The 27,464-nt window shown below is 40.8% G+C and overlaps 8 protein-coding genes across 8 annotated transcripts; 2 read left to right on the top strand and 6 right to left on the bottom strand.

Annotated features, from left to right (window-relative positions):
• Window positions 1–821: 821 nt before the first annotated feature.
• AK88_01142 (uncharacterized protein) lies at window positions 822–1,115 on the bottom strand (the record flags this gene model as incomplete). The annotated part of the gene is made up of 1 exon (XM_012478780.1): window positions 822–1,115. The coding sequence occupies one exon, from the start codon at window positions 1,113–1,115 to the stop codon at window positions 822–824; it is 294 nt and encodes a 97-aa protein (XP_012334203.1).
• Window positions 1,116–2,450: 1,335 nt separating this feature from the next.
• Window positions 2,451–4,846, top strand: AK88_01141 (uncharacterized protein; the record flags this gene model as incomplete). The annotated part of the gene is made up of 2 exons (XM_012478779.1): window positions 2,451–3,588; window positions 3,741–4,846. The coding sequence occupies 2 exons, from the start codon at window positions 2,451–2,453 to the stop codon at window positions 4,844–4,846; spliced, it is 2,244 nt and encodes a 747-aa protein (XP_012334202.1).
• A 297-nt stretch (window positions 4,847–5,143) lies between these two features.
• Window positions 5,144–6,252, bottom strand: AK88_01140 (uncharacterized protein; the record flags this gene model as incomplete). The annotated part of the gene is made up of 5 exons (XM_012478778.1): window positions 5,144–5,183; window positions 5,307–5,410; window positions 5,571–5,685; window positions 5,814–5,880; window positions 6,087–6,252. The coding sequence occupies 5 exons, from the start codon at window positions 6,250–6,252 to the stop codon at window positions 5,144–5,146; spliced, it is 492 nt and encodes a 163-aa protein (XP_012334201.1).
• Window positions 6,253–7,577: 1,325 nt separating this feature from the next.
• AK88_01139 (uncharacterized protein) lies at window positions 7,578–9,995 on the bottom strand (the record flags this gene model as incomplete). Its single annotated transcript, XM_012478777.1, has 1 exon — window positions 7,578–9,995. The coding sequence occupies one exon, from the start codon at window positions 9,993–9,995 to the stop codon at window positions 7,578–7,580; it is 2,418 nt and encodes an 805-aa protein (XP_012334200.1).
• Window positions 9,996–11,215: 1,220 nt separating this feature from the next.
• Window positions 11,216–12,532, bottom strand: AK88_01138 (uncharacterized protein; the record flags this gene model as incomplete). Its single annotated transcript, XM_012478776.1, has 1 exon — window positions 11,216–12,532. The coding sequence occupies one exon, from the start codon at window positions 12,530–12,532 to the stop codon at window positions 11,216–11,218; it is 1,317 nt and encodes a 438-aa protein (XP_012334199.1).
• Window positions 12,533–13,988: 1,456 nt separating this feature from the next.
• AK88_01137 (uncharacterized protein) lies at window positions 13,989–16,565 on the top strand (the record flags this gene model as incomplete). The annotated part of the gene is made up of 1 exon (XM_012478775.1): window positions 13,989–16,565. The coding sequence occupies one exon, from the start codon at window positions 13,989–13,991 to the stop codon at window positions 16,563–16,565; it is 2,577 nt and encodes an 858-aa protein (XP_012334198.1).
• A 931-nt stretch (window positions 16,566–17,496) lies between these two features.
• On the bottom strand, window positions 17,497–18,351 carry AK88_01136 (uncharacterized protein; the record flags this gene model as incomplete). Its single annotated transcript, XM_012478774.1, has 2 exons — window positions 17,497–18,003; window positions 18,142–18,351. The coding sequence occupies 2 exons, from the start codon at window positions 18,349–18,351 to the stop codon at window positions 17,497–17,499; spliced, it is 717 nt and encodes a 238-aa protein (XP_012334197.1).
• Window positions 18,352–19,533: 1,182 nt separating this feature from the next.
• On the bottom strand, window positions 19,534–27,195 carry AK88_01135 (uncharacterized protein; the record flags this gene model as incomplete). Its single annotated transcript, XM_012478773.1, has 1 exon — window positions 19,534–27,195. The coding sequence occupies one exon, from the start codon at window positions 27,193–27,195 to the stop codon at window positions 19,534–19,536; it is 7,662 nt and encodes a 2,553-aa protein (XP_012334196.1).
• Between the last annotated feature and the right edge of the window lie 269 nt (window positions 27,196–27,464).

Here is a 27,464-nt window from a genome sequence, read left to right as displayed (position 1 = left end):
GATCTTCACAAAATATTCAATTGTTCTGGCTCACGATCGAAATTTGAAAAGCCCACTTTCGTTCACACGTTATTAAATATGTCCCCCACTTTGCGCGTGTACATATGCACACCTTTTTTGGAAAATATCAAGGCCAATATTCACATAGCGGCAACATGCATGCATATGCACATGCCTCATGGCATATTTTGTGGACGACTGTTTTGAAGAGCGCCTACAACCCTTTTTGTGGCAACAAGTTTTTCCCCTTCAAAGGGCAATTCGCAAAAAGGAATTCCCTCACCTTTTACGTGTCGTTATTATTTCTTTGGTTATGTGTGCATGAACGGGTTAAAAAAAAAAAAAATAAATAAATACAAAATAAAGGTGTGCAGGCTTCAGGTGGTGGAAATGCTTCCAACCTGTCCACACTGTGAAAAGGAAATCATCACCATTTTCTGGACAAAAGAACATAGTAACAACCAAGAGTTTGTTTTTTTTTGTTTTGTTCTTCTCATTGTGAGGAAGTTCCTTTTGCATAATTCCCACCTACTTTTTTGCGTATTCACATTTCTTCATGAAACCGAGCACATGCACGCACTTATGTATGTACACCCACGCGAAGTAAATAATCCTCCTCATTTACATCCTCACGCTGCAAATTATATAACCTACAATAAAAAAAAAAAAAAAAGATCATTTTCTGCAAATCGTTTAAACGTTCCACTCATTTTAAGGACACACCTACACATGCACACGTGCACACAGATAAGTAAATACCCTTGTGAAACATATACATTGGATGCACAGCTGCTTACTCATAGAAGTGCGCATCCCGTCTGTTAGCCGTGCTTGAAAATGAGAAACTCTATGTGATCCAACTTAAAATGTAACGCATTGTACACTTCGTGTGTACAGAAGAAGCCAAATTTATATCCTATAATAATATGCCATCCTTTTTCATTATAATCGAAAACTTCTTTTATTTTATCTCGTAAGGCTATCGACGCGCATCTCCAGGAATTTATTTTATTGTTATTTATGTTGTGGTACACTTCTTTTGCCAAATTTATTAGCTTTATTTTTTGTTCCTGGTTCATATGTTCATACAGAATGTTACATTTAGGTTCCTCCATTCTTTTCGCAGTATGTGTGTCTGTGCTTTAACTTGCACTTGCGTTTTGTAATTGTTTATGGCCGTGTTCGCGCTCTACTTTTTTTTTACCCGTGTGTCCACACGCCTGTATTTTTTCATGTGCACACTTCTCATCATTTTGGACGAAGAGTAGCTCCAAATGTAGGCAAATTGGGAAGAGAATAAAAAAGGGTAACGAATCGAGAAAAATTAAACTCGCTAATAAAACATAGTAGCGCTCCTGTGTGCCCCACTTTGTTTCTTTTTTTTTTTTTAAATTGACATCTGTAGACTTGCAAGACAAGTTCTCGCGTAGCGGTTCGTACATATGCATAAGAAATTCACAGCGGTCTCATTTAAAATTTGTTCAGTTTTTTATAATTCCTCCATTTTACCATTATGTGGTGGGAAGCTTATGCTCATGTATATTACTGTAAAAGGCAATGCGCCATGGGGGGGAAAAAAACAAAGGAAATTTGGTAACACACATCCCTTGCAGGTGTTGCCATTTTGAAAGTGAACCCCTCATTCGACGCAAATGTGATACCTTAAAAATAAAAACACAGTTATTTCAAATGTAGGAAAATTAAATGAAGCGTGTGAAGGAGTAAAGTTTGTCCTTAGTCTATCTCCTAAGTCCGTATTCCTGATTATATCTTGGGGATTTTTCCCACTCCGAACACTCCGCAGGTGCTGCCAAAAAGTAACCTCCTGTTACGCTTTTTACACTTTATTTTTTCGGCACCACACGTGGGTCATAAATAAATGTATTTTTTTTTTTTTTCTCCTCTTTGTCCTGCTGTCTTTTCTTTTAAAGTAAAAATATTATATATAGATAAATACAACACAAAAGAGCGGAAAAAATGGGAAAGAAAAATTTGCCGCTTCTAAAAGGCAACACCTGCGGAAAAATGCAGCATACAAATGTGTGTATATGCGCAGGTGTACACACACAAACATGTTTTATTTTCACCCGCCGGTTTCCTGCACCTTTTGTAAAAATCCGAATGGTCAGTATTGTTCATACTCAGTGCACGCACTGGTGTTATTCTGCAGCGAAAGGGAAAAACATAAAAGTTGTCATTCTGCATCCGCGCCATGTCAATACGTTTGTCCATGCTTCCTTTTGCCGTGTTCCATCCCATTTGTACTCCACTCTGATGAGCAAAGGAAAAGAAAAAAAAAAAAAAAAAAAAAAAAAGGTGCACATGGCCTCTTCACCCCTCAACTTCCTAAACGCGAAAAGTAACCACTTTTACGCACAGCATAAACGAACAAAATTGCACTCCTATTGTGACTCCCATCTTCGTGACGCAGACAAGGTCAAGTCAAAATTATGGTGCCCACAGGACATAATAGCGCACGTGACACCAAATTGGTTTTTAACTCCAAGGAAGAAGACCTGTTTTACTTATTCAAAAATCCCAGAACGACAGATGGTCATAGAAAAAGGGTGAAAATTAAATCCTTGGACGAGCTGATCAGCGGATTTTTGCGCGACGAAAGTGGCATTTTCGAAAAATACAGGCCGTGTGAATTGGATTGCAAAAATGGGGAGGGTTACGCGCCGGATGGCGTAGTGGGTGAACCAAACAAGGCCAACCCAGCGGGCCAACCGAACGAGAACGCGGTTACCGCAAAGCAGAAGAAAACGCCCCCCATCCAAATAAACGACAATTACAACGACCTCCTATTCTTGTCGAGAAAAGACATGGACAGCGAGCGCTTGCATTTGAACAAAATCCAAGAGGCATCCACCAAAGTGTGCAACACCTTAAAATTTTACAAGGCAGAAAATCATGATACGCATAAATTTAGGCCAACAAATGTAGACACAGATATTATAAAAATAAAACACGATTTGGAAGTACTCCAATATAGCGATCACACAGTAAGCCCCGGTAACGAGGTCGAAAAAACCGCCCTAAGAATGGTACAGGAAAAATGTAAAAAAATTGTCCAAGGACTAAATTTTAATTGCGATTCGGTGGATGTAGGTGAAGTTATCGATATCCTAAATGTTATTACCACTCCAGATTTTGATGAAAGACTTGACAAATGCAAGTACTTGAAATTATTTCTAAATAAATATCATTATGTGTATCCTTATGAGGACATTGCTGGCTTGAGAAAAATTAGAAAGTACATCAGAACGAAGCATGTGACACGAGGAGATTTTTACATCAACCATAATGACATTTCAAAATTTTACTTAAAAACCGACTTGGAGAAAATAATTAAAAATGAACAATTCATAAATAATATGCTAAATTTGCATATAGACAATGCGAAGTTCTGGGTTCAGCTTGTGCACAATATATGGATTCCTCTCTCCATGGAAATTTTCAACACCACACGTAATTCGTTTTATTCTTACCTAATGAATTACGACAATGATGCGTCTGTGCTGGATCAGTATGTCTATGCGCGCGCGAATGGAAAGTTCTACAAGTTCAGCCACTACATTTTTACGGGTAGGCGAGGGAGTGGTTGCCGCGTAGTTGTGTGCGACCAACCGCGTGCTCCTACTCGCACTTTGTTGCCACCCTATCGCCAATCTCTAAGCTGATAAAATGGTACATTTTTGCCTATACAATGCTTCCCCCCACAATGCTCACTTCCGCAGGCGCCCTGTTCAGCGGAGTCCCCAGCATCTATCGACTGCTCATGCGCCTGCATGCGTACAAATACAGCGAAGTTAGAATCAACATGACACTGGAAAAAAACAGTCACAATATTTACAACGACGTGGTCATATCAAGCCTAAACTACCACATTGATGTGATCAGAAACCTGTTCCCTTTCTTCAAAGAGTACATAAATATCGACATGGAAAAAATAGTCGAGAGCTTCTTCGACTCAGCCTTTTTCAACCTAATCATGAATTCGTTAAAAAAAGAAAACATCGAAAAGGTGACAATCACCCAAAATTACTTAACATTTATCAACTCGTTTTTCTTAATGATAACAGAATTCCTATACGGAGTATCCAACAAAAAATGCCTCGAAAAAATAAACAAAAATGAGATCAAACTGCTAGATATATTGAAGGAAATTTTCTACGACGACATGAACATCCTCATAGGCAGAGATGTTTTGCTATTTGTCGCAGATTTATTGTGTCTATACAAACTAAGATCAATTTATATAAAAAAAAAATATTTAGAGCATATTCTACACATGACGAATATTATTAAAAATTCGTATTATCATAAATGCTCTCTAACAAATGAAAACACATGGAAGCAGGTGTATGTAATAGCCGTCAAAATTCATCATTTTGTTTCTTGTGCACTGAAAAGAGAACAGACAGTAAGCGATAATATTATGTTGCAAGAATTGACAATCGTGAACAGGTACTACTTCAATAATTTAAAACAAGAAAACTCCATAGGAGAATTTTACTTTTTAAAAAATATAAATTATGGCATTTACTGCTGGAATTCTGTATGCAATAAATATCTTAATGTTCACCATTTTGAGCATAACAAAAATAATTTTGATTATTGCCCTGGTTGCTACATTGCTACTTACTGCTCAGAAAGATGTAGGTTAACTCACTTAATTTCGTCGCACCATAATGTCTGCGTCTATTTTAAAACTATTCCATCCTTCCTCAAGTTTAACGAACTCGAAAATGATCCTGCCTTCGACCAAATGAAGTACTTAAACATCTTTCAGCACATTGACACTTTCGATCGGGGGAATGACACCTACCAGATTATCTACTGAGTTGGTGTCTATCCTGGGTTGGACGCACCGATGTGAGCTTCGTTAAAGGCTTGACCCACTGCATCCTCATAAAATGACAATCATTTAGCACAAATTCGTTTCCCCACCAGTTGTGGCTCCTTCCGATTGTAGTTATGCCACCTATGTTTTTTTTTTTTTTTTTTCTGTTTCACAAAATTTCCATAAAACTTTGAAGAAGCACACGCACGTGTGAGAGACTCAGGCTCACTCCAGTGCGTTCTAACAAATTTGCGCCAAAAAACACAAAAAAACTTGCAGACCCTCCGGGGAGAATCTTCAGTATTGCCTTTCTGGGACCCAGCCCTTTTCTTTATCCCTACAAAATAGAAAAAGGATGTCATTTTGGAAAAATGCATCAGTTGCGCACTTCTCGTCATCGGAAGGGGGCACACGCATGTGTGACACGCCCTCATTTTGTGCCTTCCCCTTTTCTCCTTACGTGTAGACAAATCTGTTGTATCTGGCCCGCTCGTCTGATCTGTGCAGACTTGTTCCATTTCTCTTCCGCTCCTCGATAATTTGCTGTTCCCGGAACTTCACATACTTCGGGGGGCAAAGATGGGGATGAGCACATGTGGTCACGTGCGCACAGGGGTACGTGCACGAGGTGTTCCCGTAAAAAGTGCAATTGACATTTTCCCTCCATTTTGCAGAGGCATTTTTTTTTCCCCCACTTTTCGCCATTGGACTCCCTTTCACTTACCTCGAGATTTTCATACTTCTTCAAGCATTTCCTCATGTTAATCATCACATCCTTGCATCGCAGAATTGTCCACAGCCTTCCCACCGAGCACTCCACGTAGTCGTCAATTTCGGCCCTACAAGAGGAGTCAAGTGAAAACTGAGCACTTCAATTCGGGAGAGCGCAGCGTCTACATAAACATGCACACATGGCTGTTCTCGAGGTGCCCTTTTAACGCATCATGAGCTGCACCTCCATTTTTACCTGCACTTGTCTCGTAACTCCAGGGACAATATTTTCTGAGCTTCCTTCTTTTCCTTCTGCTCGATCACTACGGAGTTAAAGAAAAAAAAAAGGGGGGGGCAGGTGCCGGAAAAGGCCATACCACGTGTTTTAGATGAATGGGTAAGCTCATAAGAATGCACAAAGGCATGTAGTGATACTAATATCATCGTATTAGAGGCATAGCTCTGTATATCTGCTAAACGGCAAGCAGTTAGCCACTGTGTGTGGTGCTAGCAGACGCAGTTCACTTACGAGTGGCTTCCTTAATTTCAAAGTATGGGATCCTGTTGTTCCTGTTATTTTCTATGAAATCCTTTGGGAGTGATTTTTCAAAGTTCTCCTTCGTTTCTTCATCGTAGTTGTTCTTTATCGCCTTCTGATGTTCTGTTCTTCTTATGGGGGTCCATAGTTTCCTCATTTTACGATTGCATGCTGGTTTCAATTGTCACATGACGAGTCGTCAACTATGGTAAGGATTAACAAATGCGGCATGGCGTGGGTGTAGATAAGTTTTGCCTCTTAAGAATGAGCATAAAAACATACCAGGGAGTATTCATTTGGGGAGAAATTCCTACAAGGCAGAAATTCTATTTTGACTTGCCCCCAATTTGCCCTTATTTTAGGGATCTATTTTCACCATGGTCAAATTTAATTGGATACTGCGGTGTAAAGAAAAAGGCCCCACCGACTTGTTATCCATGTGCGAAGGGATTATAGCCGAGGGGAAACGAAGTTACGCATACGTATGCAATTATTAATGTTCCTGTTTGTGCACTTGAGTAACCCATTTGAATACTTCCCGAGGGGGAAAGCCCTCCATATGGTTAACACGTGCCCAGCTCGCGCTTTGAATAGGCAAATATATGAAGACGTTTACTCTCCCCAATATTTTTCTACCTTCACTAAGAAGTGGTAACAAACAACCTTCCTATGACACAATGATGGAAAAAAAAAGTTCGTTCCCTTTTAAACCTATTTTTTGGGACACACTGCTGTATTATGTTGTATGTATACCCACGCTTACCTTTTTCGGTTGGAGTAAATCACTCGGATTCCCCTTTTTTGGGCCTTTAAAAATTGTAAAATTATAAATTATTAAAATTTCACCTTAAAATGAAAAAATGTTAACAAAGGGTTAATTTCAAAACGGAAAAAACGTGGGCATATATTTGCGCTTAAAATAAATATTCGCGCAATTCCTCAAATATGGACAATTTTCTTTACAAAAACAAAGAAAAAAAAAAAGGGACAACAAAATTCTATTGCTGATCATTGAAGTGGTGGAACTGTGAGAGGACTCGACGGGTACAAAATATGGTTCACACAAAAAAAACATAAACAGTACGTCACATGCGATGTGCACATATGTGTACGTAACTACATGCGTGCGCCGACGTGGCTACGCCAAACAGCTGCTACAGCAACCGCAACTGAGCCTGGGCAAATGAGATAACTATCGGCGGGGGCGGGGGCAACGCAACATACCAGCGCTCCTCAATTTTACGTCGTGTGCCTTACGCCGTTTGCCTTACCCCATTTTGAGTAATCCATACTTTAGCATCTTCATAGATTTTGTTCCCAGTGCGCAAATCACACTATTCCACGCTGCCCATATTTGGCAGCTCGTGGTGACACCCAAAATGGGTGTGTTCCCCCAGATGGACTACAAGTTTACCGTGTGGTAGCCAAGTGCCAGTTACATGTCATAGAAATGTACTACTGACCCGCGTACCCACCTCCGTGCTACTCCCCGCAGAGCGGCATATTGAACTGCGCGGCTATCTTGTTATACCTTTCCTTAATTTGTGGATGGTGCAAAACTACGCCGTTCAGCTGGTTCCCCAGGGTGATCCAATTTCTCCTGATGTTGTGAGGTCTCCCAAAAAGCTCGATTTTCAAATTCTGCGGACACATGCGCTCTATTAGGGAATAAATTTCGTCCGGTTTCCTAGAAGTTTCTCTAACCTCAGATACGATCACATTACAGTCGATATTTCTGTTAACAACGGGGTTTCCCTTAATACCAACTAGGCAATGTTCCTTGGAGTGATTCAGCCAATGGCCAGTCCTACCAGTTCTTATAATTCTTTGCAAATGATTTGTTTTAACCCATAAAATTTCTTCTACTCTTTTGTAACCCCATATTTGTAGGCATTCCCTTGCCAGTTCCATTGCCCTACCAGTGACCCACAAAAATATCATGCCTTCATCTTGTATTAGCTGCACAGGTAACAATTTCATTTCATTATCTGTCATAGTCCCATACGGTAAATCCATATGGATGTCCCACGGGGGATCTGCCATCACAACACTAACGTACTGGTTAAAAATACTCAAGTCAAAATTTCTTAAATCGCATCTTATCCACTGTGGTCCGTAAGTATTATCCGTCATGCTAAAAATGTCGGCATTCTTCTCAGTCACACATTCTTGATGGCTACCCATTGCTTGGTCTTCTTTATCCACGGCGTAATGAACAAATTTACACGTTTCAATGTGCCTGCAGGTGTCTAGGTAGGAGCAGTCTCCCAATGACACATCTGTATGCTCGGATATAATTTTTTTAAAATGAACTTTATTGCATTCTTTGTTATGCTTTTGGCATACTTCTTTCGTCAAATAGGGACATATAATTTTTACTGAGTCGTCTTTTTTTTGAAACTTTTTTATTCGCATTTCTTCTATCACCGTTGGTGCTTCAATTATAGATAAAATATTGGTCTTCTCCTGTTTTATTTTCTTTTCCTTTGCCGTTGGTTCGTTTAGTAAATTTTCAAGATAGTTTATTTTGTTATTACCACTACTATTGTTAACATGTTTGGCATCGTCACTCTGATTATATTTGTTTCCGCCTTGAGTACCGTCTCCATATTTTGTTTCATATTCCATTGCATAGTTTTGGTTATTAATTTGTTTTGATTTTTTTCTTTCATTTTCTTGCAGAAGCGAATTGTATGTGTTACTCCCACTGCTTTCTGTTCCCCCAGTGGTTCGATACTCATACGGGATTTGCATACCTCCCACAAGCACACGCCCACCTTTTTTATCCTCAATATATCCCCTGTCACTCCTATTTGTGCCTCTTCCTACACCCATTCCATCTCCCCCCTGTGTGCCACCCTTACCATGTTGAAACAAACACTTCATGAGTAAATTCTTCACATTCTTTATGTAAATAACTTTTATTATTATGCTTATTCCCACATTTTCTATATCAATACAGGCCTCCTCTAGTTTTATTTCTTTATGTTTTTCTAGACTTGGCTCATTTGGATTTGTACCAACTTGATCCCTCGCCCCTCCGCTCTTAAGAGACATATACGTGAGTACCTCATTTAGAATGTTTATTTTAAGTAACTTTACATTTTTCCTATTTCTGTTTTTTATTTCTCTCAATATTTCAACCGAAGAGAGGGACATATTCATCTTGGCTTTATTTTCATTTTCCTTCCCACACATTTGTAGCAATAACTTGCACGTGTATATTAGCAAAGTTGCGCTATCGTTTATTTCTATATTACTTAAATTGGTTAGTACCTCGTATGAGGTGGTACTCGCGGGGGAGGGTCCCCCCTTTTTGTCCCTCTCCTTTGTAAGTTCTACATCCTTATTAGACGTATTTTCATTCACCGAGCGGAAGCTATGTGCGCTTTGACTCACATTGGAGGAGTCTCTTCTTAGTTTTTCGGAGCGGATGCTCCACTGCTGCGTGTCATCGGGTGTGTTACTTTTGCTGAATACGGGGTTATCCTTATTCCTCGTGAGAATTGGTTTGCTTCGGTTTGCATCCAACAGGGGATCTTTCCTCCCCTGCCACGTAGGTTCACCGTGGTGTGAACGGTCGACGTGGTGTCCCCGATCATCCGGGGGCCTCCGGTCGTTTTTCCTATGACTTATCTGGTTATAGCCGCCACAGCTGCTACCATCGTGGGGGGGCCTTCTTCCCTGGCTGTTGCCCCACTCATCCTTCACACGGTGTTCTCTATCTCTCCTTAGCGTCTGCTCATTTTTACGTTCATAGGGATTCTCTTCATTTTTTCCTTCTCTTTTTCTTTCCTCCAAATTTTGTTCCTTCTTTTCTCCTAAGTTATTGTCAATTATGTTTATGTTCCCAAGCAGTTCTCTTTTCCTTTTCAGATATTTCTCCCTGGCCAACGACATTTTGGGTTTTTTTTTTTTTTTTACCTTTGAAAGCGCTCTCGATGTTCTTTTCTCTGCGCTCTCTAAGCGTTACCCATCCAACAGCTATATGCAGGTACACGCTGAAGGTATGTAAAAGCGTTCATGCGCACATAACGTAAAGGGGGGATATTTATATTCATACACTTTACCATGTTTACTCTTCCTCTTTGGGGACGGTAAATTTACGTTGTCATGTATTCTGCCATGACTGCTACCCTTCTAACGTTTTTTCGGCTGCCCCCTTTTTATTACGCACTCTCCGCGCACATTGGTATGTTATATTCGTATGTATGGATCATTTTGTTTTTTTTTTTTCTCAACGCCCCTTTTCAAAAACAAAAAAAAAAAGTCATGTTGCAGAAACATCCTTTTAACACATTCTTATGCGTTGCTTTCCTTTTTTTAGCATCAAATGTGGGAAAAAAAAAAACTGATTCGTTTCAACCAACGGGAAAACACAAATGGGAAAGAATAAAGAAATTCATTGTTATGATGAAAAGGAACATCATGGCAAGTTCGCCACATAAAAGGCTACCCCTCTTAAAGGTAAAAAAAGCAAAAATGAATTCAAATTTTTCATAGCATTTTATCCGCCTTCCTATTTATTTTTACCAAAGCAGTAGGCACGAAAAACAGAATGTAGTAGCAATCCCTTTAAACACCACTCAAATAATACAGCCAGGTTGCAAACCACACAATATGCATGTGTTTCTTTTTTGTTTTTGTTTTAAATCTACAATGCTGCATGTGCTACTATGCACGCATGTCACTTTTTACGGGAGGTTGAAGTTGGCAAGAAAAAAAGGGGGGCGTCTACAAAGGAACGCGTAACATATGTATGGCGTTCTCTTTGTCCACAACTCTTCCATTTTTTCATGAGAACGTTTTTAAGAAGGAATGGCACACATATGTCGAGTGCGGGTATCTTCCCCTATATATGTGTACAATGGGTGACGCGCACTCGCCTCCGACCCCTTAACAAAAAAAAAAAAAAAAAAAAAAAAAAAAAAGCACAAACACGGGTGTAAAAACAGGGTATAAAGACGGCGTAAAAAAGCAGACAAATGCCAAGTGGAAAAAACATAACCAAACATTCACATTCAAACACAAATACCCACTCACGATAACGCGGGCGGGAAAGATCCGGGGGGAGGTGCCTCGTCTCGTGGTAGAGACCCAGGTGCACCACCACCCCCAAACTAAAAGTCTATGTCCATTTTAATCGGGGTCCGGATAAACTTCACTCTCTTGGACATATTCTTTTTCTTCTTTAAATTGTTCATTTTCTTATGCGCATTCTTTTGCATCCGCATCTGCTGTGGGGACACATAATTCTTGTACTTTACATTTTCGTACAAAACTCTCCCTTTGAAACACTCTTCAAAGATTCGAATAATATGTAGAGTAAACTTGGGCCCTATTTCCACCAACTTCTGCTTATTAACATTGTTAGAATCTGCTAAAGTTATTGGCATTATTTGGTAATGTCTAAAGTAAATCAAATTATTCACATGCACAAAAGAGTAGCAGTGATCGTAGAAGGGTTTGCTCAGCGGATGGTAGTTGGGCGTCCCGAACACTTGAATGAAAACCTCTTTGATTAATTTCAGGTGCTCCAATTCGTCAAATGCCTTACTAAAAATTAATAAAGGCCTTGAATACAATAAGCAGTTCCCAGAAAAAAGTAAACTGTGCAAGGGGATATAATCCAAGATCTCAAAATATAGAGAAGGTCCTGTTTTATTTTTACATATCCACAAGCAATATCTTTTTTTCTTTATATCAAAAAAGATAATGTTATTGCAGTTTCTGCTGTAGCTTATGTCACATAGGTCGCTTTTTTTGGCCTTCTTGTTCCACTTGCTTTCCGTCTTATGATGCGGTAGCAACAGCTTTAAATTTTCGACGAACGATTTGCAGTTCTTTTTTTTTAGCGGCGACCTCACGATCAGAACTCTCTGTCGGTTTCTCCAGAGCTCGTTCTTTTGGATGTACGTCGCGTCTTTTAGCATGTAAGGGTCTTCATCCGCGCCGTCGTTGTGCGAGTCTCGTTCGTCATTATCATCTTCTTCTTTCTCTTGTTCATCATCATCCTCCTCGTCCTCATCATCGTCGTCTTCGTCCTCATCATCGTCGTCTTCGTCCTCATCTTCGTCCTCATCATCGTCGTCCTTCCCATCATCATCTCCATCCATATCATCATCATCATCTTTTTCATCATCGTCGTCCTTATCGTCATCCTCATCGTCGTCATCATCCTCATCTCCTTCATCGTCCTCTTCATTGTATTCGTCTTCCTCATCTCCTTCATCGTCCTCATCATCTTCTTCTGCACCCTCATCATCGTCGTCATGCTCGTCTTCTTCTTCGTCCTCATCATCGTCTCCCTCATCGCCCTTCCTTTTCTTGGTATCACTTGTATCGCCATTCAGCGGCGTACATGATTCATTCTCCTCATCGTCCCCTTCAACAACCTGGACTACTTCTGCACTTTCCTGTTCTCTCTGTTCACTCATTTTATATGTGCTGATGATGAGGCAGATTGATAATTCTTCAAATGTGAGCTTACATAAATGAGTACCTGTTTTTTGATTTTCTCCAAAAGAAAGGGTAATTAAATGTATGCAACTGGCGAATTACTCTAATTACCCCGCCTGTTCTGATTTTTTTTTTTTTTTTTTTTTTAAGTAGAAAACTGTACCAGTGTGGCGAACAGACGCACGGCACAATGCTATGTTGCTTCAATTTGACACAACATGTGATTCTTTAACAACATCCTTAATTCCATCTGCTTCAAGATATTTTTCCACTCAATTTGTCTCCGTTTATATGTCGAAATGGCGTCGTTTTTTTTAAAAAAGCTAACCCCATAACAAAAGTAGGGTAATTCTTTTGCCCCCAATTATGTATTAATCTTAAGCCGCACCATAAAGTGGCTAAAAATACAATGCATAGTATTGTTACTTGCGTACTGACACGTTGGTACCCACCTAACAACAATTCCATTATGGGGTTAACCCGAGAGTGCTACAAAATTAGCGCTGACGCGGTAAAAAAAACGCTTCGACGTATACGTGTGGAAAAAGCAAACGCAACGCATACCATGAGCTAACATAAAACTGCGACACCGCATGGGGTTTTTATATAGGAATATTCCGGGCCCTCACCAACCCTGCAGCACCATGGCCTTTCCGAAGAATTTTGCTGACGCGGTGGGGGATAAAAAAGCAAGTGCCTACAAGGGCGTAACCATGAGCATGAGGCCATGAAAAGAAAGGGAACATGTTCCTGCGCGTACATAAACATATAAATATACAAACGTGTAAACATGTACATTCGTGCATAATACGCCCTTTTGCGAAAAAAAAAAAAATATAATAGAAACACGCAAGCCACATGTAACTCTGAAAAGGTTCACAAAAAACCGTCTAAGCAAATAGGGCGAAAAAGCATGCGCCTTTTTTAAAATGCTCCACTTGTTAATGCGGGACCGTCGAAATAATTTTTCTTCCTTCAGCCCCACAGAGGAAAAAGCTGCCTTCTCATTTTGAAAAAACCATATTGACATAAAATCCATCCAGAAACACTGGAAAACAATTTGGAAAAAAAAAAAAAAAAAAACGGATAAACGATAAATGGGATAAAGTACAAATTATACGTTTAATGATAATACGAGAACAGAATACCAAAAAAACAACAATTTCTGAATTATTTTTGAGAATATGTACCCCTCAATTTTTACAGGAAGAAATAACTGTGCGGAATCTGTCCTCTACCGGCAATGAACAAAACCGCATTATGAAAGAAGGACATTCTCAAGTAGACTATTCTACGTTGCAATAAGTTCCTTTTAACCCACTGGCAGATTATTCCGCATTTTTTTCGTCTTCTTCTTTTGGCCACTTTTTTGTCCCGCCTTGAATTAATACCTACATAAGATTTTCCAAAAAAAAAGAAGGAAAACAGAGCAAAATGAGCAATTTAGAAAAGGACGACACCTGTCAAAATGGCGAAAAGGAAGTAACTGAACAGAAGGTAGCCGTGACGAATGAAAAAAGCTCCAACGAATCTATGCAGAAGAAAAAAGTCACAAAGAAAGTCAGTTTCCTGCTTGATGAAGATGGGGTAGATGCGAAAAAGGAAGACGTAACAATGGATAGCGGTTCTTCGGAAGTGAACAAAAATGGGAATTCAGCCAACACGGGAACAGACGAGGACAAGCACAGTAACGGTCAGCAGAGTGAATCCAAAGCGAACGACTTTGTCAAAAACAGTTGGGATAAGTGCAGCACCTGCGGTAAAGGAAACGATGGCAAATGCTGGGGGAAAGAAGAAGACACCCCCAATGACAGTGCATGCAACGAAAACGAGCACAAGCTATTCTCCAGCGAGGACAATCAGTATAGGCGCTTCCAAACACAGTTCAAGTTTTTCGTAGCACAGGAGAACCAGCACAAGATGTTCCGCACCCAAGAAAATCAACACAAGCTGTTTTCCGCACTCGGCAAACAGAACGAATACAAAGACAAGGAGAAAGAGCCAGTGTATGTTAAATTCGACAAGCGTGAATGCGCGAAGAATGAGCAGAACTCCGTGTTTTTGAAGGATCAACTGAAGTGGGGCGAGACTGACGACATGACTCCCAATAAAAAGAATGACCAAGGGGGGGACAAAGCGCAATGGCATATTAAAACGGAGGCCATAATGAGGGACCAAATGGAGCTTAAAACGGAACGCATGGATTTTGAAAAGTCGTACAACGAGAGTCTAAATAATTTCCGTGCGTCCTCGTTCGTCGACATTCTGAACTCCATGCAGGAGCGTGGAAAAGGGGAAAATGGCTCTACACATGGGCCGATACCAAATGGGAATGCTCCCCATGATTGCCTCCTCCAAACTAACGGGAAGGACTACGAAAACGTGTACTCCGTGGAGAACCAACAAAACGATAGCATGCAACTGATCGCGTGCATCCTGTGCGGAGACAGCATCAAGGCCAACGCGTCCAAAATGTGCAGCAACTGCATTTTACAAAACGTAGAAAGTAGTAGCGTCAACATAAATAAGGACACCTACCTGATATACTACTGTCGAGAGTGTAAGAGGTACCTGCACAACCGGTGGGTACATTGCGAATTGGAGAGCAAAGAATTACTAGCCCTATGCTTAAAAAAAGTGAATAAATTGAAAAAGCTAAAAATATTGGACGCAAAATTCTTATATACAGAACCGCACAGCAAAAGAATCAAAATACACCTCACCGTACAAGAAGAATTGATTAATAATTTCATCAGCGAGATGGAGATAATTTTACATTACGTAATAAAATACACCCAGTGTGATGATTGCAAAAAGACTTATACTCCATACACATACAACACTTGTGTATCGGTTAGGCAAAAAGTTGAACATAAAAAAACACTCCTCTTTTTGGAAAGTTTACTATTAAAATATAATATGAACGAAAATATTATTAACATAGTATCCAACCCAGATGGCTTAGACTTCCATTTTTTGTCACGAACTGATGCCCTCAAATTCTGCGATTTCATATTAAGCAAGACAATGTCAAAATGTAAAAATTCAAAGCATTTGATAAACCACGATGCGAATAATAACACGTATAATTATTTGTACTCCTTCTCTATTGACATTTGTCCCATATGTAAATACGATTTGATTTTTTTCCCGAAAGATTTATCCATCAAGTATGGAATGAAGAGCACCTTCTACCTGTGCTTGCATGTCTCCATATTCATCATATTGATTAATCCTTTTTGTTCCTCTAACTCTGCTCATATATCGCAAGAGAGGTACAACAAGCACCCCTTCCTGCCCCTCCTGAGCAAGGCAGACTCCAAGGTCTTCCTCATACTCAACGTGGAGTACATCGACAACGACCCGTATTCCAAGAATGACAGGAGAGGTGGTGCCGCCGCGGCCAATGGCAGGTACTGTGACTCCATTGGAGACGCTGATCAAGAGGATAATGAATCCATGAATGGACGCCAAAAGGGAGCGTCAAACCGGTCGATACGAGCCAAGGATAAAAACGTTAATTTGAAGAGGAAAACGAAAAATTCGGTCAGCTCAAATACCATGGAGGAATTCTCGTCCGATGACCTTTTCCAAGTCAACGAAGACAATGGCTCATTGGCAGACACAAGGAGTTGTAAATCCTCCTCTAGAAAAGTAAAGTTAGACAAACTCGTTTACGCATTTGTCGAGTTGTACGACGAATCCGAGGGAAACACAATACTCACCAAAACGTGTAACGCTAGACATTTAAAACCAGGAGATTATGTAAATGCATATGACCTAAGAAAACACACCTTTGACAATGACATCAGCTTACATTTAGAGAAAGAGGACAACTACAGCATAATTATTATTGACAAAGTGAAGCCAAAGGAGAGACAAAAAATAGAAAACGAATTACAAGTCCAAAATAATAATATAGAGACCATGAAGAATATTAATGAAGATGATATTTTTAAGTCCATCCTTATGAACAACTGTGCTGGTATGGAAAACATGACCATCCGTTGAAAAGGGACGGGGATTCAGTGTCCAGTTGCAGATGAATGGATAGGTGAATGGGTCTGGACTATTTTCCCTCACATTCACTGTGCGCTATATTGAAACGCTTTGAAATATCTGTTCATATGCGTGGGGCAGTCCTTAGGCGTATAAAGCATATAATTGTCATCTTCAACAGTACCCCCTATATGTGCGTTCAACACACGTACGGATTGCCGTACTCCATGTGATACACCCCAATTCATCGCTTAACAAGGCAACGCTTGACCGCAACTGTCAAATTGGTGTACACACACTTGGATGCTTTCCATACCAACCTGCGCCTTAAAAATATGCCTCCAAGTATGCCGACTTGCCTTCTGCCCATTAAGGCAGTAATATTACCCGTGCTTGTGCCGAAATGCTCACGTACGCGCGCGTACCATGCCTGGCTAGTGAGCACCAGCGAAGCCACAAACAATAAAAATTTTGTTTTATGTTTTATGTATTTTTTTTTTTAAAGACTGTTTAAGTGAACACTCATTTATGTTTGCCAAATTAATTAAATATAATCAACTGTACAAATTAGACTGCCCGGGTGCGCTTCTCACAATACGGACAGGTGGCGCACCGCACAGAGGCGTTCGCTGAAAGTTCCCCACGGGGTCTTTAGTATAGCCCCCGTCGCATATACGTGTCAAATAAAAAATGCAAAAAAAAAAAAAATTAAAATAAATACATAAATACGATAATGTAAAACAAATGACTCAAAGCTTCAGAGGAGCTTTTCGAAAAATGCCAAATGGCTGACCAAGTTGACTCTCGTGCACCACAAGGGAAAGACACTTCGATGAAAAAATGCGCCTTTCGTTTGAACCCCCACAAATGGTTGGGCTTTCCAAAACCTGGGAATCATCCCAACCATTGGACAGAGTCGTCCGCACGTCACACTTCTCCTCCCTCATAACTGATTCTGTTGAAGGAACTCCTTAACAGCCGCAACGGACGAAACTTCATATGGGTCCGTCTGCATATTATGTTGCTTATCTTTTTCTTGAAACATTTTTATCAGTATGTTATTTTCCACTATAGCAACAAACCTCCAAGGTCTCATGCCCATAAAAAAGTTGGACTTGTCCACAAGCATATTCATACTCTCGGTAAAGGAGCTATTCCCATCACTAACATATTTCACCTTTTTTATTTTCATATCTTTAAACCAGCTTTTTAACACAAAAATGTCATTGTTCGTGATACAGTAGATGTCGTCAAATTTGTTTTCCTTAATGAAGAAATCATATTCGTCTTCATACTGCGGTATCATTTTGGACGTGCATGTGGGGGTGAAAGCTCCCGGAAGGCTTATCAATAGTATTTTTTTGTTCTTAAACAATTCGTGCGTATCAATGGCTTTGAAGTCGTTTTGCTCCCCCGGCTGGTCCGTGCCATTCATGTTTTTCACGTCGATCTGGGGAAAAAGAAAAGGGTAATAAATAACGCATATTATAGTGCAGTACAGTGCTGTACGAGGAACATAGCCAATACATGAATACTGCGACAGGAAAAACGGCCGCAAATTCTACCCCAGTGTCGATCCTCATTGTACCATAACTTTGACGTTGGGAATCAGGTCATTCTCCTTCAGGTCATTTGCCAGATCTATGCTCTTAGACTCATGCAGCTTTAGCGAAGACCTGCTACTTGGGCTCCCCCTTCTGGAAACAACACTCAGAACGTGATTGGGCGTGAATTTCTTAAAGCCAAAACAGAGCTGTGCCAGAATGAGGTAAAGGATAAAGATAGCTCCTTTCATCATTCTGTCCTGTTCTTTTGAATAGTGGCTCGATAAACCTCAAAGGGGCTGCACCTGTGTGTCTGTGTGTACGTATATACGTGCGTACATATGTATGTATATAGATATGTATTTATGTATATATAGAGGGGGGAGGACTCGGAATGTTTTTCTTGTTCTACTTGGTGTGGTTCCTTTTCCGTTGTGCTACTATCGTCACGTATATATGGCCGCAAAAAATGACAAGAATGCACGCGACCACATACGTGTGCTGCAAAAAGGCGTTGTACGCGTAGTGACGATAATAATATGGCGGGAGATTATCTATATGGTGAAAATAATAATTAACTCTCCAATCCGAAATGCTTTATTTCCCCCACCATTCCAAGAGCTCGAATGCTATAATATACTTCCTCCAGTTTCCAGTGTAGAACGGGCTAAAAAGTGCACATACCTAAATGCGCTTTCTACCGAACTACAACTAGTATTTTTTGCGCCTGTTACACACGGCCGCTGTGACTAGTTTTTTGCACTAAAGGGCGACTTCTCTTCCTCCGCTTTGCTATTTTTCACGCTTCAAAAAAGAGCTTAATCAAGGACAATACATGTACATTGGCAGTTCCACGTTGCTACGTACGTGTTGCGTTATCTATCCCCCCGCAAGGTAGCAAATGTAATAATGCCGCAAACTCAAAATCACAATGATGCTGTATAGCTGGAAAAGTCGCCGTTCCAGTTGAGCATATTGGCAGCTCATAATCCAAGTGGCCCCAAAAAAAAAAAAAAATGTTTGTTAAGCTACATAAATGAGCAACTAATTGACACATAACAAAATAATGACACGCTTTAAAAAAAAAACAAGAAAAAAACAGAGACAAAAGTGCACCACAAAAAAAAAAAAGAAAAAAAAAAAAAAAAGCCATCGCCATGTGGAACCATTTCAACTGTGCTACGCCAGAAGGTAGCCACTTGTGCAACCATGGACGTGTTTAAAACATACGGGTGAACCAAACGGATCCACATATACCCCTAACAAGAGTGTTTAAAGAAGGGCGTAGTGACCGTAGCCAGCAGGATTATTTGAATTCAAAGCGGATTATTCATAGGAGCAAGCAGTTTTTTTCTATGCCCATTGAAGAAGGGAAGCATATAAGTATGACACGCGATGAGTCGTCACGACGTTCACACCCCACGCTTCTTTTCCCGCTATACCTCTACCACCGGGCCGTATGCCTTAATCGTGTTTATGCCCCCGTCCGGGTATATGTTCAGACGGAGATGGGAGGACACCATGTCAGGCAAAGGTGCCTCATCAGAGCTGCTACCATTTACCGTAAAAAAATTGATGTGGTTCCCCTTAATGTAGGACAGAGGGAGAAGCTCCTTCCACTGAATATTCTCAATATTTTCACCAAAAAATTCAATCTGCTTGGACTTCTCCTCCGAGTGTACTTCCTTCATATAGCAATAGTCAATCGAAACGCACAACGGAAAATTGTACTCATAAAATATGGTGTTAATTTCTATGTACTTAATGCTGGTAATAAAACTGAGCTTAATTATACAATAGTTGTTGTTAAAAAATATGGACGAAATATTATTTATCGTCAAATTCTCAACATAACGTAGAGGCCTATTGATGAGTCTTCTTGTCTGCCACCCCATAACATACTCCGAGTTCTGATCGATCAATATGTTTTCAGATTTTCCATAGAATTCATCAGTTGTGTAGACGACGTGGGATCCATCTAAAATATCACACGCATTAATCGTCTTTTTGTAACTTTTTTTTCGAACATTTTCACTTATCTTTATCTCTCCATACACTCGCAACTTGTTTATTCCTCCATCGGGGAGTAGACAAACAATCAGGTGCGTAAATATTTTGTTACATGTGTTTATGTTGAAACAGTTATGATTGTAGTTTTTAAATCCAGGATTCATCCTTTCGTCCTCTAGGATGGATACCCATTGATACTGCTTGTGCAGGTCGTTGTATATTTTCTTTTCTACTGAGTAGTCGTTGTCTAAAAAGAGCGTGTTTGAGTTGTACGAGTTTGAGAGGAATGGGTTTCCCTCCTCCTCTTCGCTATTCTCGCCATTTACGCCATTCTCACAATTGTCATCATTCTCGCCCCGCCCCCCCTGCGCTGCGCTACCCGTGGGGTACTCCCCATGGCACATTGCTCCGCTAGGACCATCTCCCTCCACTCCGACGAAGCGATCTCCATAGTGGTCACCACTGGAATAACCCCTCCCCTCGCCACTGTTAGCCCCATTAGGGTCCGTGCCCACTGGGGAAGAGGAGCTCCTTAACAAACACCCCTTGTGGATTCCAGGATACCTACTAGCTATCTCCCTCGTCACATCTACAAGCGTGTACAATTTATTATCTATGTAGCGGTACTCATTTCCGTTGGCCACAAACGACGTAGACTTAGGGTTAGTCCTCAATTTTTTATACTTATCATTATACCTTAGAATTTCCAAATAATTTTCATACACCTGGTCGGACTTGTCAAGGGGATCTATCAAAATGGGTTCATAAAAATATTTGTTTCTTTTAAAATATGTTTTCCCGTCTATCACCAATTCTACCTCTTCTCTATTGTTGAGCACATGGTCGTCCAGACGTCTCCGCTCATTGCTCCAGTAGCGGTTTTCCCCGCTGCTGTTTCGGCTCGATAGGAACAGATTTTTCCTATCTGCGTTAGCGCTGTGATTCTTATTCCTGTTGCTGACATCACCCGTATTGCTGCATTCTCCATTTTCGTTGTGAACACCCCCCCTTTCATTGCTCCTCCCCCTAGGGTGGTGCTGCGAAAAAAAGTCCTTCTCAAACATGAAATATTTTTTTTTCTTGTTCTGGTATTTAATTTGGTCCACATATTTTGAAAATGATTCCGCACTCATTAACATGTCGTCTTCGATGTACGCCCCCTCGATAGAAACATACGGAGCGTAGTTTCCCAAAAAATTATTTGTGTCAATGTCTATTCCTTTGATGAGGGTTGGTTTGCATAGCTTCACTATACAAAAATCGAAATATTTTTTTATTCTTCTTTTGGTGAGCCACCCCGGGCATTCCCCCCATTTACTTGATTCTTCGGATAATTTGAGATAACCGCTTTCCCCCCCTATCCTCTCCTCACGAGAACAGTTCATTCGTGCTCCAGGAAAATTGCCAACCTTTCCCTTACCAGCCATATCGTCCAAGCGCTTCCTAGGATGGGCTATGCCAATGCTCAAATTACTATTCGTCACGTTATAGAGGTCATTGGAGTAATCTTCATAGTAACCCCTTTCCACGTTGGCAGTGTGGAATGGTTTGTCTTTTAAAATGTTTTCGCACTTCCCATACGTTTCATCTGTGACGTATATAATTTCGGATCCTAACACGATTGAGCTGCAGTTAACAAAGTTAAAAAACAAAGGCACATCATCACAAAGAGAGGAAGCATTCGAGTGTTTCAAAATATATTTGCTCCTTTTCGACACAATAGTGTGGCTACTATTTGTTGTTTCGTTTATGCTGCTATACAATGCACCTGCCTTGGAACTTTCACTGTTCCCATAGGACAGATGGCTACACTCTATATGGTTAATTTTTTTTATTTTTTTCTTCACATCATCCAGGAATTCATTATTGTTACGTGGCAGATCAAAATTATGTTCATGCTTGCTATCATTTATCAAGCTATCACTTTCGAATATATTCTTCCTTTTCCTTTTGTTTATCATGAGGTCATGTTCATTGCTGCTTTGCTGTACTTTGTTATAGCTATCTACTCTGCTTTTTTGGCCTTGATATTTGTTGCTATGTTTTCTCCTATTCTTTATGTAGTCCAAATAGTAGTCGTCACTTATGACGCTCTTCAAGTTGCTATTATCACTTTCCTTATTTCCGCTAGCCTCCATTCTGCTTTTAATGCTTTCATACAAATTCATCATCTGAGAACTATTCTTGCCACTCCTTCCCTTCCTCAGGTAATCATAATTATAATTATCGCTCATAGAGTCGAACAGATATTCTCTCTCTTTATTTACATCAAACTTTTTTCCATAATGCGTGTCTAACTGTTCGTCGTCATGCATGTGGGAATTTCTTTGGTTGGCTTCCTTTTCTTTTTCCTGAAATAATTTGTCTCTATAGATTAGGAAATTCTTATCCTTGTATTTCCAAATGGCTTTGTGTTTCCTGTCGCCATGAGTTTCGCCATGTGCATGTGTCAACTCATTCTCTGTGTTCGCTACTCCGTCGCTGCCAGGTTGCGCTTTTTGTGTCCACGATGTTTTGTGAGGCTGCATTGGGTTATCCTCCTCGGTTGGTCCTCCCCTGAGTTCTTCTCTGATGTGATTTCTCCCTTCCAATTCTCCCACTTTTACATAGTCCTTATAACTGCGATACTGCCCACCTTGGCTGTTCCTCCTTGTTTCATACATCACTATTTGCTCAACTATTTCATTTCTCTTCCTTTCGCCTGCCGTCTGGTTCACCAAGGAGAAGCCTTGTTCATACTCATCAATGTAATGATCATATGGATGCTCACATCCCTTTCTCTTTTTTTTTTCAAAGAGTCCATCCGCTCGTTCTGCCTTCTCATCATTTGGTGCTCTGTTGTTAATGTCTTCCTGCGCTGTCTTTTCGCCAACACCATCAAGGATGGCCATTTCGTTTTCGCTATCCGGTTCTTCCACCCTCTTCACATCGCTGCTTTCCCCAGCGTCGTAATATTCTCCCCACCCATCCGTCACAACCTTATGCACATGCATTGCTGGGTCCTGTGCATTGCCTACCGCCTCCTTCTCCAACATTGCCTTCGATGTATATCCACCTTCCTTATATTCGTTCGACAATTCACCAGCATTATGCGTTCGCTTTTGCTCTGTGTAATTTGGCGTGTCCTCTAAATTTTGCAGCCCTTTCTTTTTTACAAGGACATCATCGTTACGATTTCTATCCTTATGACTATTACCCCCTGCAGTGGTGTCCTGAAATGATAGTGATTCTTTTTTTGCTCGACCCATTAACACACTTGTGTTATAACTGCTTTCACTCGTTTTGTCGTTAAACAACGGCTTGGATAAAATCAGCGGGGAGGAATTCTCTTCATACCTTTTAAGCAACGAGTCCTCGTCATTGGCTAGCTCACTTCCGAATGAGTCCTTCTCCACGCTGTTACTTGTATCAAACTGAGACTCGAACGGCTCGTGGGCATCTCCTCCGATCGATTTGTTGCTTGCATAATGGTCACACTTATCATCGCTTATGATTGCAGCGCTGTTGTTCGGCGGCTCCTTCTTGGTTGTGTCCTCGTTTGGGTAATTTGGCGCCTCCTCCTCTACACCATCCTGTGCGTGTTCCTCCACGACTTTTCCCGCTTCGTCCCCGTCTTCCTCCGCCGCTTCCTGCTCGCGGCCAATCACATTGCTCGACTCGTTCAGATCATTCTTCAAACTGGACTCATAATTCGAGCCGAATATCTCCTTCAAAATCATATTCTTGTTTATAAGTTTATTGTTCTTTTTGTTCCCCGCTTCATGGGATAGCTTATTATTGTACAACTTCAATACATCCACATGATAAGTGTCGCTGGAGCTGCACAGGAACTTGTGTTTATCATCATCCTGCTCATCCGGCTTATCGCCACGATTCTCTGTGGCTTCCGTACCCCGGACCACTTCGCGTTTACCTTCGAAGGGCTCCCCACCAGACTTATTAAATTGCACCGAATCGTGCGCATTTTTTTGCACACCTTTTTGCGCGTCTGTCCCATTTACTGTTAGAAAGATCCTACTAGGAATGTTCGCACTGTCGGGGTCGCCGTATAAATGTTCCTTCTCCACTGAGTCCTCATTAAAGCTCTTGTCAAAATAGCCTTTGTTAGGCTCCTTGATGTGTCCTCCTTCGCCGTAACACTGTCCTCTGGGGCTATCCCCATTGGGGTGCTTATCATCTGCAGTGTCTCCGTCATAGTCTGGAAAATCATTGAGTATTTCCCCTTTTTTTTTCTCCTTTTCTTCCTTTTCCTCCTCGCTTACCTCCTCGTTCTTTTCATCCATCTCGTCCTCCGTCGATTTATTCTCCGTCACCAATTTATAGTCTTCATCGTCACTGTGTACTTCACCCTCGTTGGCGTTTCCCAGGTTTTGCGCTTCGGTCGAATGATTTTTGTGCACAGGAGAAAAGTTACTTCCAGAAAGGCTATGATTTGCTTTGCGCGAGCTCGAAAATTCGTAGTCATATGAATTGGCAAGCTGTTTTTTAAGTGTATCCTCATTTAGTGCATTTCGTTTCTGTATTGGTGAATCTGCTGCCTCGATCACGTTATCTAAACCGTTGCCACATGTGTGCATCTGCGCATTCTGCACTGAAGATGGCTCCGATAATCTTTTATCTGAGCGTACAGTGTCACTTTTTTTAGCGTAGACATCGCACGCCCCCTCATCTAACTTCTCCATTTCGCCAACCATTATTTCCAGCTCATTTTCGCCATAGTGTGTGTACACTTGTTGCTTATGTGTAATCTCCTCTCTTTCCTTCTGTCCATCTCTTTTGACATTATTATACCTATTTTTATCAAAAAGGAAATTTTCTTCACTCTTGATGCATGTCCTCGTCATCCCATTTGGCTCCTCAGAGGGCTTCTCTATTTCGTCACTTTGTCCTTCCCTATATTTGGCAGAAAAATCCTCCTGCATAAATTTCCCTTCAACCATTCGATACTCATTTAAGGAATAATTATCACGCGATGTGAGACCTTCATTTGGTTCCCTAATCGTTGTAGTACCACTGTGGGCACCTATTTCCTTTCCCCCATTAAGCACAGACATACCACTTGGTGGTACACTTCTGCCTTTTAAGTTTGCAGGCCGCCTCAAGAGCAATTCGTCAAACGCTCCAATGCTGCTTCTAACATTTCCACATAATTCGTTCACATTTTTATTATGCGTAAGCCTTTCTGCATTTGTTTTTTTTCCCAATGAGTCCAAATGCGCATATCGAGAAGAAAGAGCTTTACCCTTTTCCTTGTGCATCGTCTTGGACGTATAGTCTACGCTTTGCAGTTTTTTGGTTGTTCCATTTTTTAACTTTATTTTTTCCCCCCAGCTTTGATGGTCTTTCTTACTTTGAAAACTGTAATTTGTAACCGTATCGAGGGAAGAATTGTCGTTTAGGCTTATCGATTTTTCTGGGAATTCTTTTTTTCCTGCTTCTGCGTTATCGCTATTACAGATTGGTGGAGCTATATTATTGGTTTCCCTAAGCAAGACGCCGTCTCCTTCACTCCCCTGCGATTCCTCTGTGACGATGACCTCCTCTTCGTTGTCTTCATCCACTTGCTCCTTTGCTTCATGTCCATCCTCTCTCGCACCCGATTCGCACATCTCATAGCTTCCACCCTTGTCATCATCATAGACATATATCCCCCTTCGCACATCGCCTCCACGATCACCCTTTTCAACGCCACCTCCACCATAATGGTAACCATTTGGGAAATTATTTTGAGGGTACATATGCTCCCCCTCATCTGTTGGTTTAGGTTTCTGCTGATGATTCGTACAATAAATATCCGTCCCTTCACCTGAACCATCATATTCTAACTTTCCAATCTCGTTGAGTTCACATGTCTGACTTTCTAAGGTATCTTCTCCTTGCATTTTCCTATCCATTACATAATCGATTCCTTTATTTTTTATTTCATTATCCTCATAAGGTGATACTACATCTGAGCTTTCTTTTAATTTGTTTTCTATTTTTTTTCCCCCTTCATTTGTGACATGTTTATCCTTATCGGGCTGGTAATGTGTGACTTGCGCATTGGTTTGTTGCTTGTTCTTTTTGGCTACCTCCTCCTGGGTGACGTTATTCTTTATATCCGCCCATTCATTTTGTTTCATCATTCCTTTGCTTACATGAGCATTTTTCCTCAAATGCGTTTCGCCTCTATCATGACCCGCGCTTCTGCTAGCCATTCCTGTAGAGGGCACTTTCGCCATGCGATTTTGTCCTGCCGTGTCTTCATCGAGAAGTGTTTTTTGTGTTCTCAGAAGAGCATTACTGTTGCTGTTGTTCGCGGCTGCATGGTTGGAAGAAGCATAACTCGCCACATAGCTGCCAAGCTTAGCAGTGGACGCCGGTCCACCACCTCCCACGTCGTAATTCCTGGCAAAACTTTTGGGCTTCTCAAAATTAGTGACCACGTGCTGTCTATTCCCCCTTTCTCCTATTCCTGGGAACTTTTTTGCACTTTTCACAGCCTCCCCCGCGTTATTATTACTATTCGTAGAATACGTCTTGTTTCTGCCCGAATCGCACTCTGCGCTTTTGTGTTTTGCATGCACGAGTGTAGTTTTGTGTTTCAGGTGGTTCACTGGAGTCTTGCTTAAAATGTTCTTATTGCCGTGTTGATTGGCATTACCAATGTTCCCAGGAGTGCTCCCCGCGGCTCTATTTTTTAGCGGAGCGGCACCAAAAACTGTAGTGGCCTTCTCCTTTATGTCCCTCTTTGCATCTTTGTGTACGTCATAACCCACCACGTGACTCCTGTTACATGTCTTTTTGGTCTTCAAGAACATGTCATTCTTTTTGCTTAAGCTAGATATTTTTTCAATGTTTCTCTCTATAAAATTTTTCGATTTACTAAATTTTTTGCTTAAGCTATTTCCGTAATTTTGCAAATTCCCCTGCTTGGGAACAGCTTCCCTTCCTCCGGACTCATCGTTAATTGGATTTTTATGGATAAAAAATTGGCTACCTAGACTGACGCTTTTCCTTATCCGTTCAATCTTTTTAATGTTTAAATTTTTGTACGGGAACTCGGGGTTGTTAATGTACGCCCCCTTCCCAGACTTGTCGTCTGCCATTTTGTTACGCCGATTGGCAGCTTGTTTGGCCTAAGCGTCGCACTTATGTGAATAAATTCTTGCTCAATTGTGCTGAACCATACGGCTGTTTATCCTTTTACAAAGTCGCTACACTTTTATGTACCAAAAAAAAAAAAAAAAATTGCCACCTTTTCCTTTCCTTCCCCCTTGGGATAACATTCAGCTGCGCTCTTTCTGGAAATTTAACTCGTTTCCTTTTGTTTTTTTGTTACAATTATTATTTTGGCTTTGCCTCTATTCCTCCTGTT

This window comes from Plasmodium fragile (assembly GCF_000956335.1).
Source record: "Plasmodium fragile strain nilgiri unplaced genomic scaffold supercont1.9, whole genome shotgun sequence".
Taxonomy (NCBI): Eukaryota; Apicomplexa; class Aconoidasida; order Haemosporida; family Plasmodiidae; genus Plasmodium; species Plasmodium fragile.
This window is presented reverse-complemented; position numbering and strand designations above follow the sequence as displayed.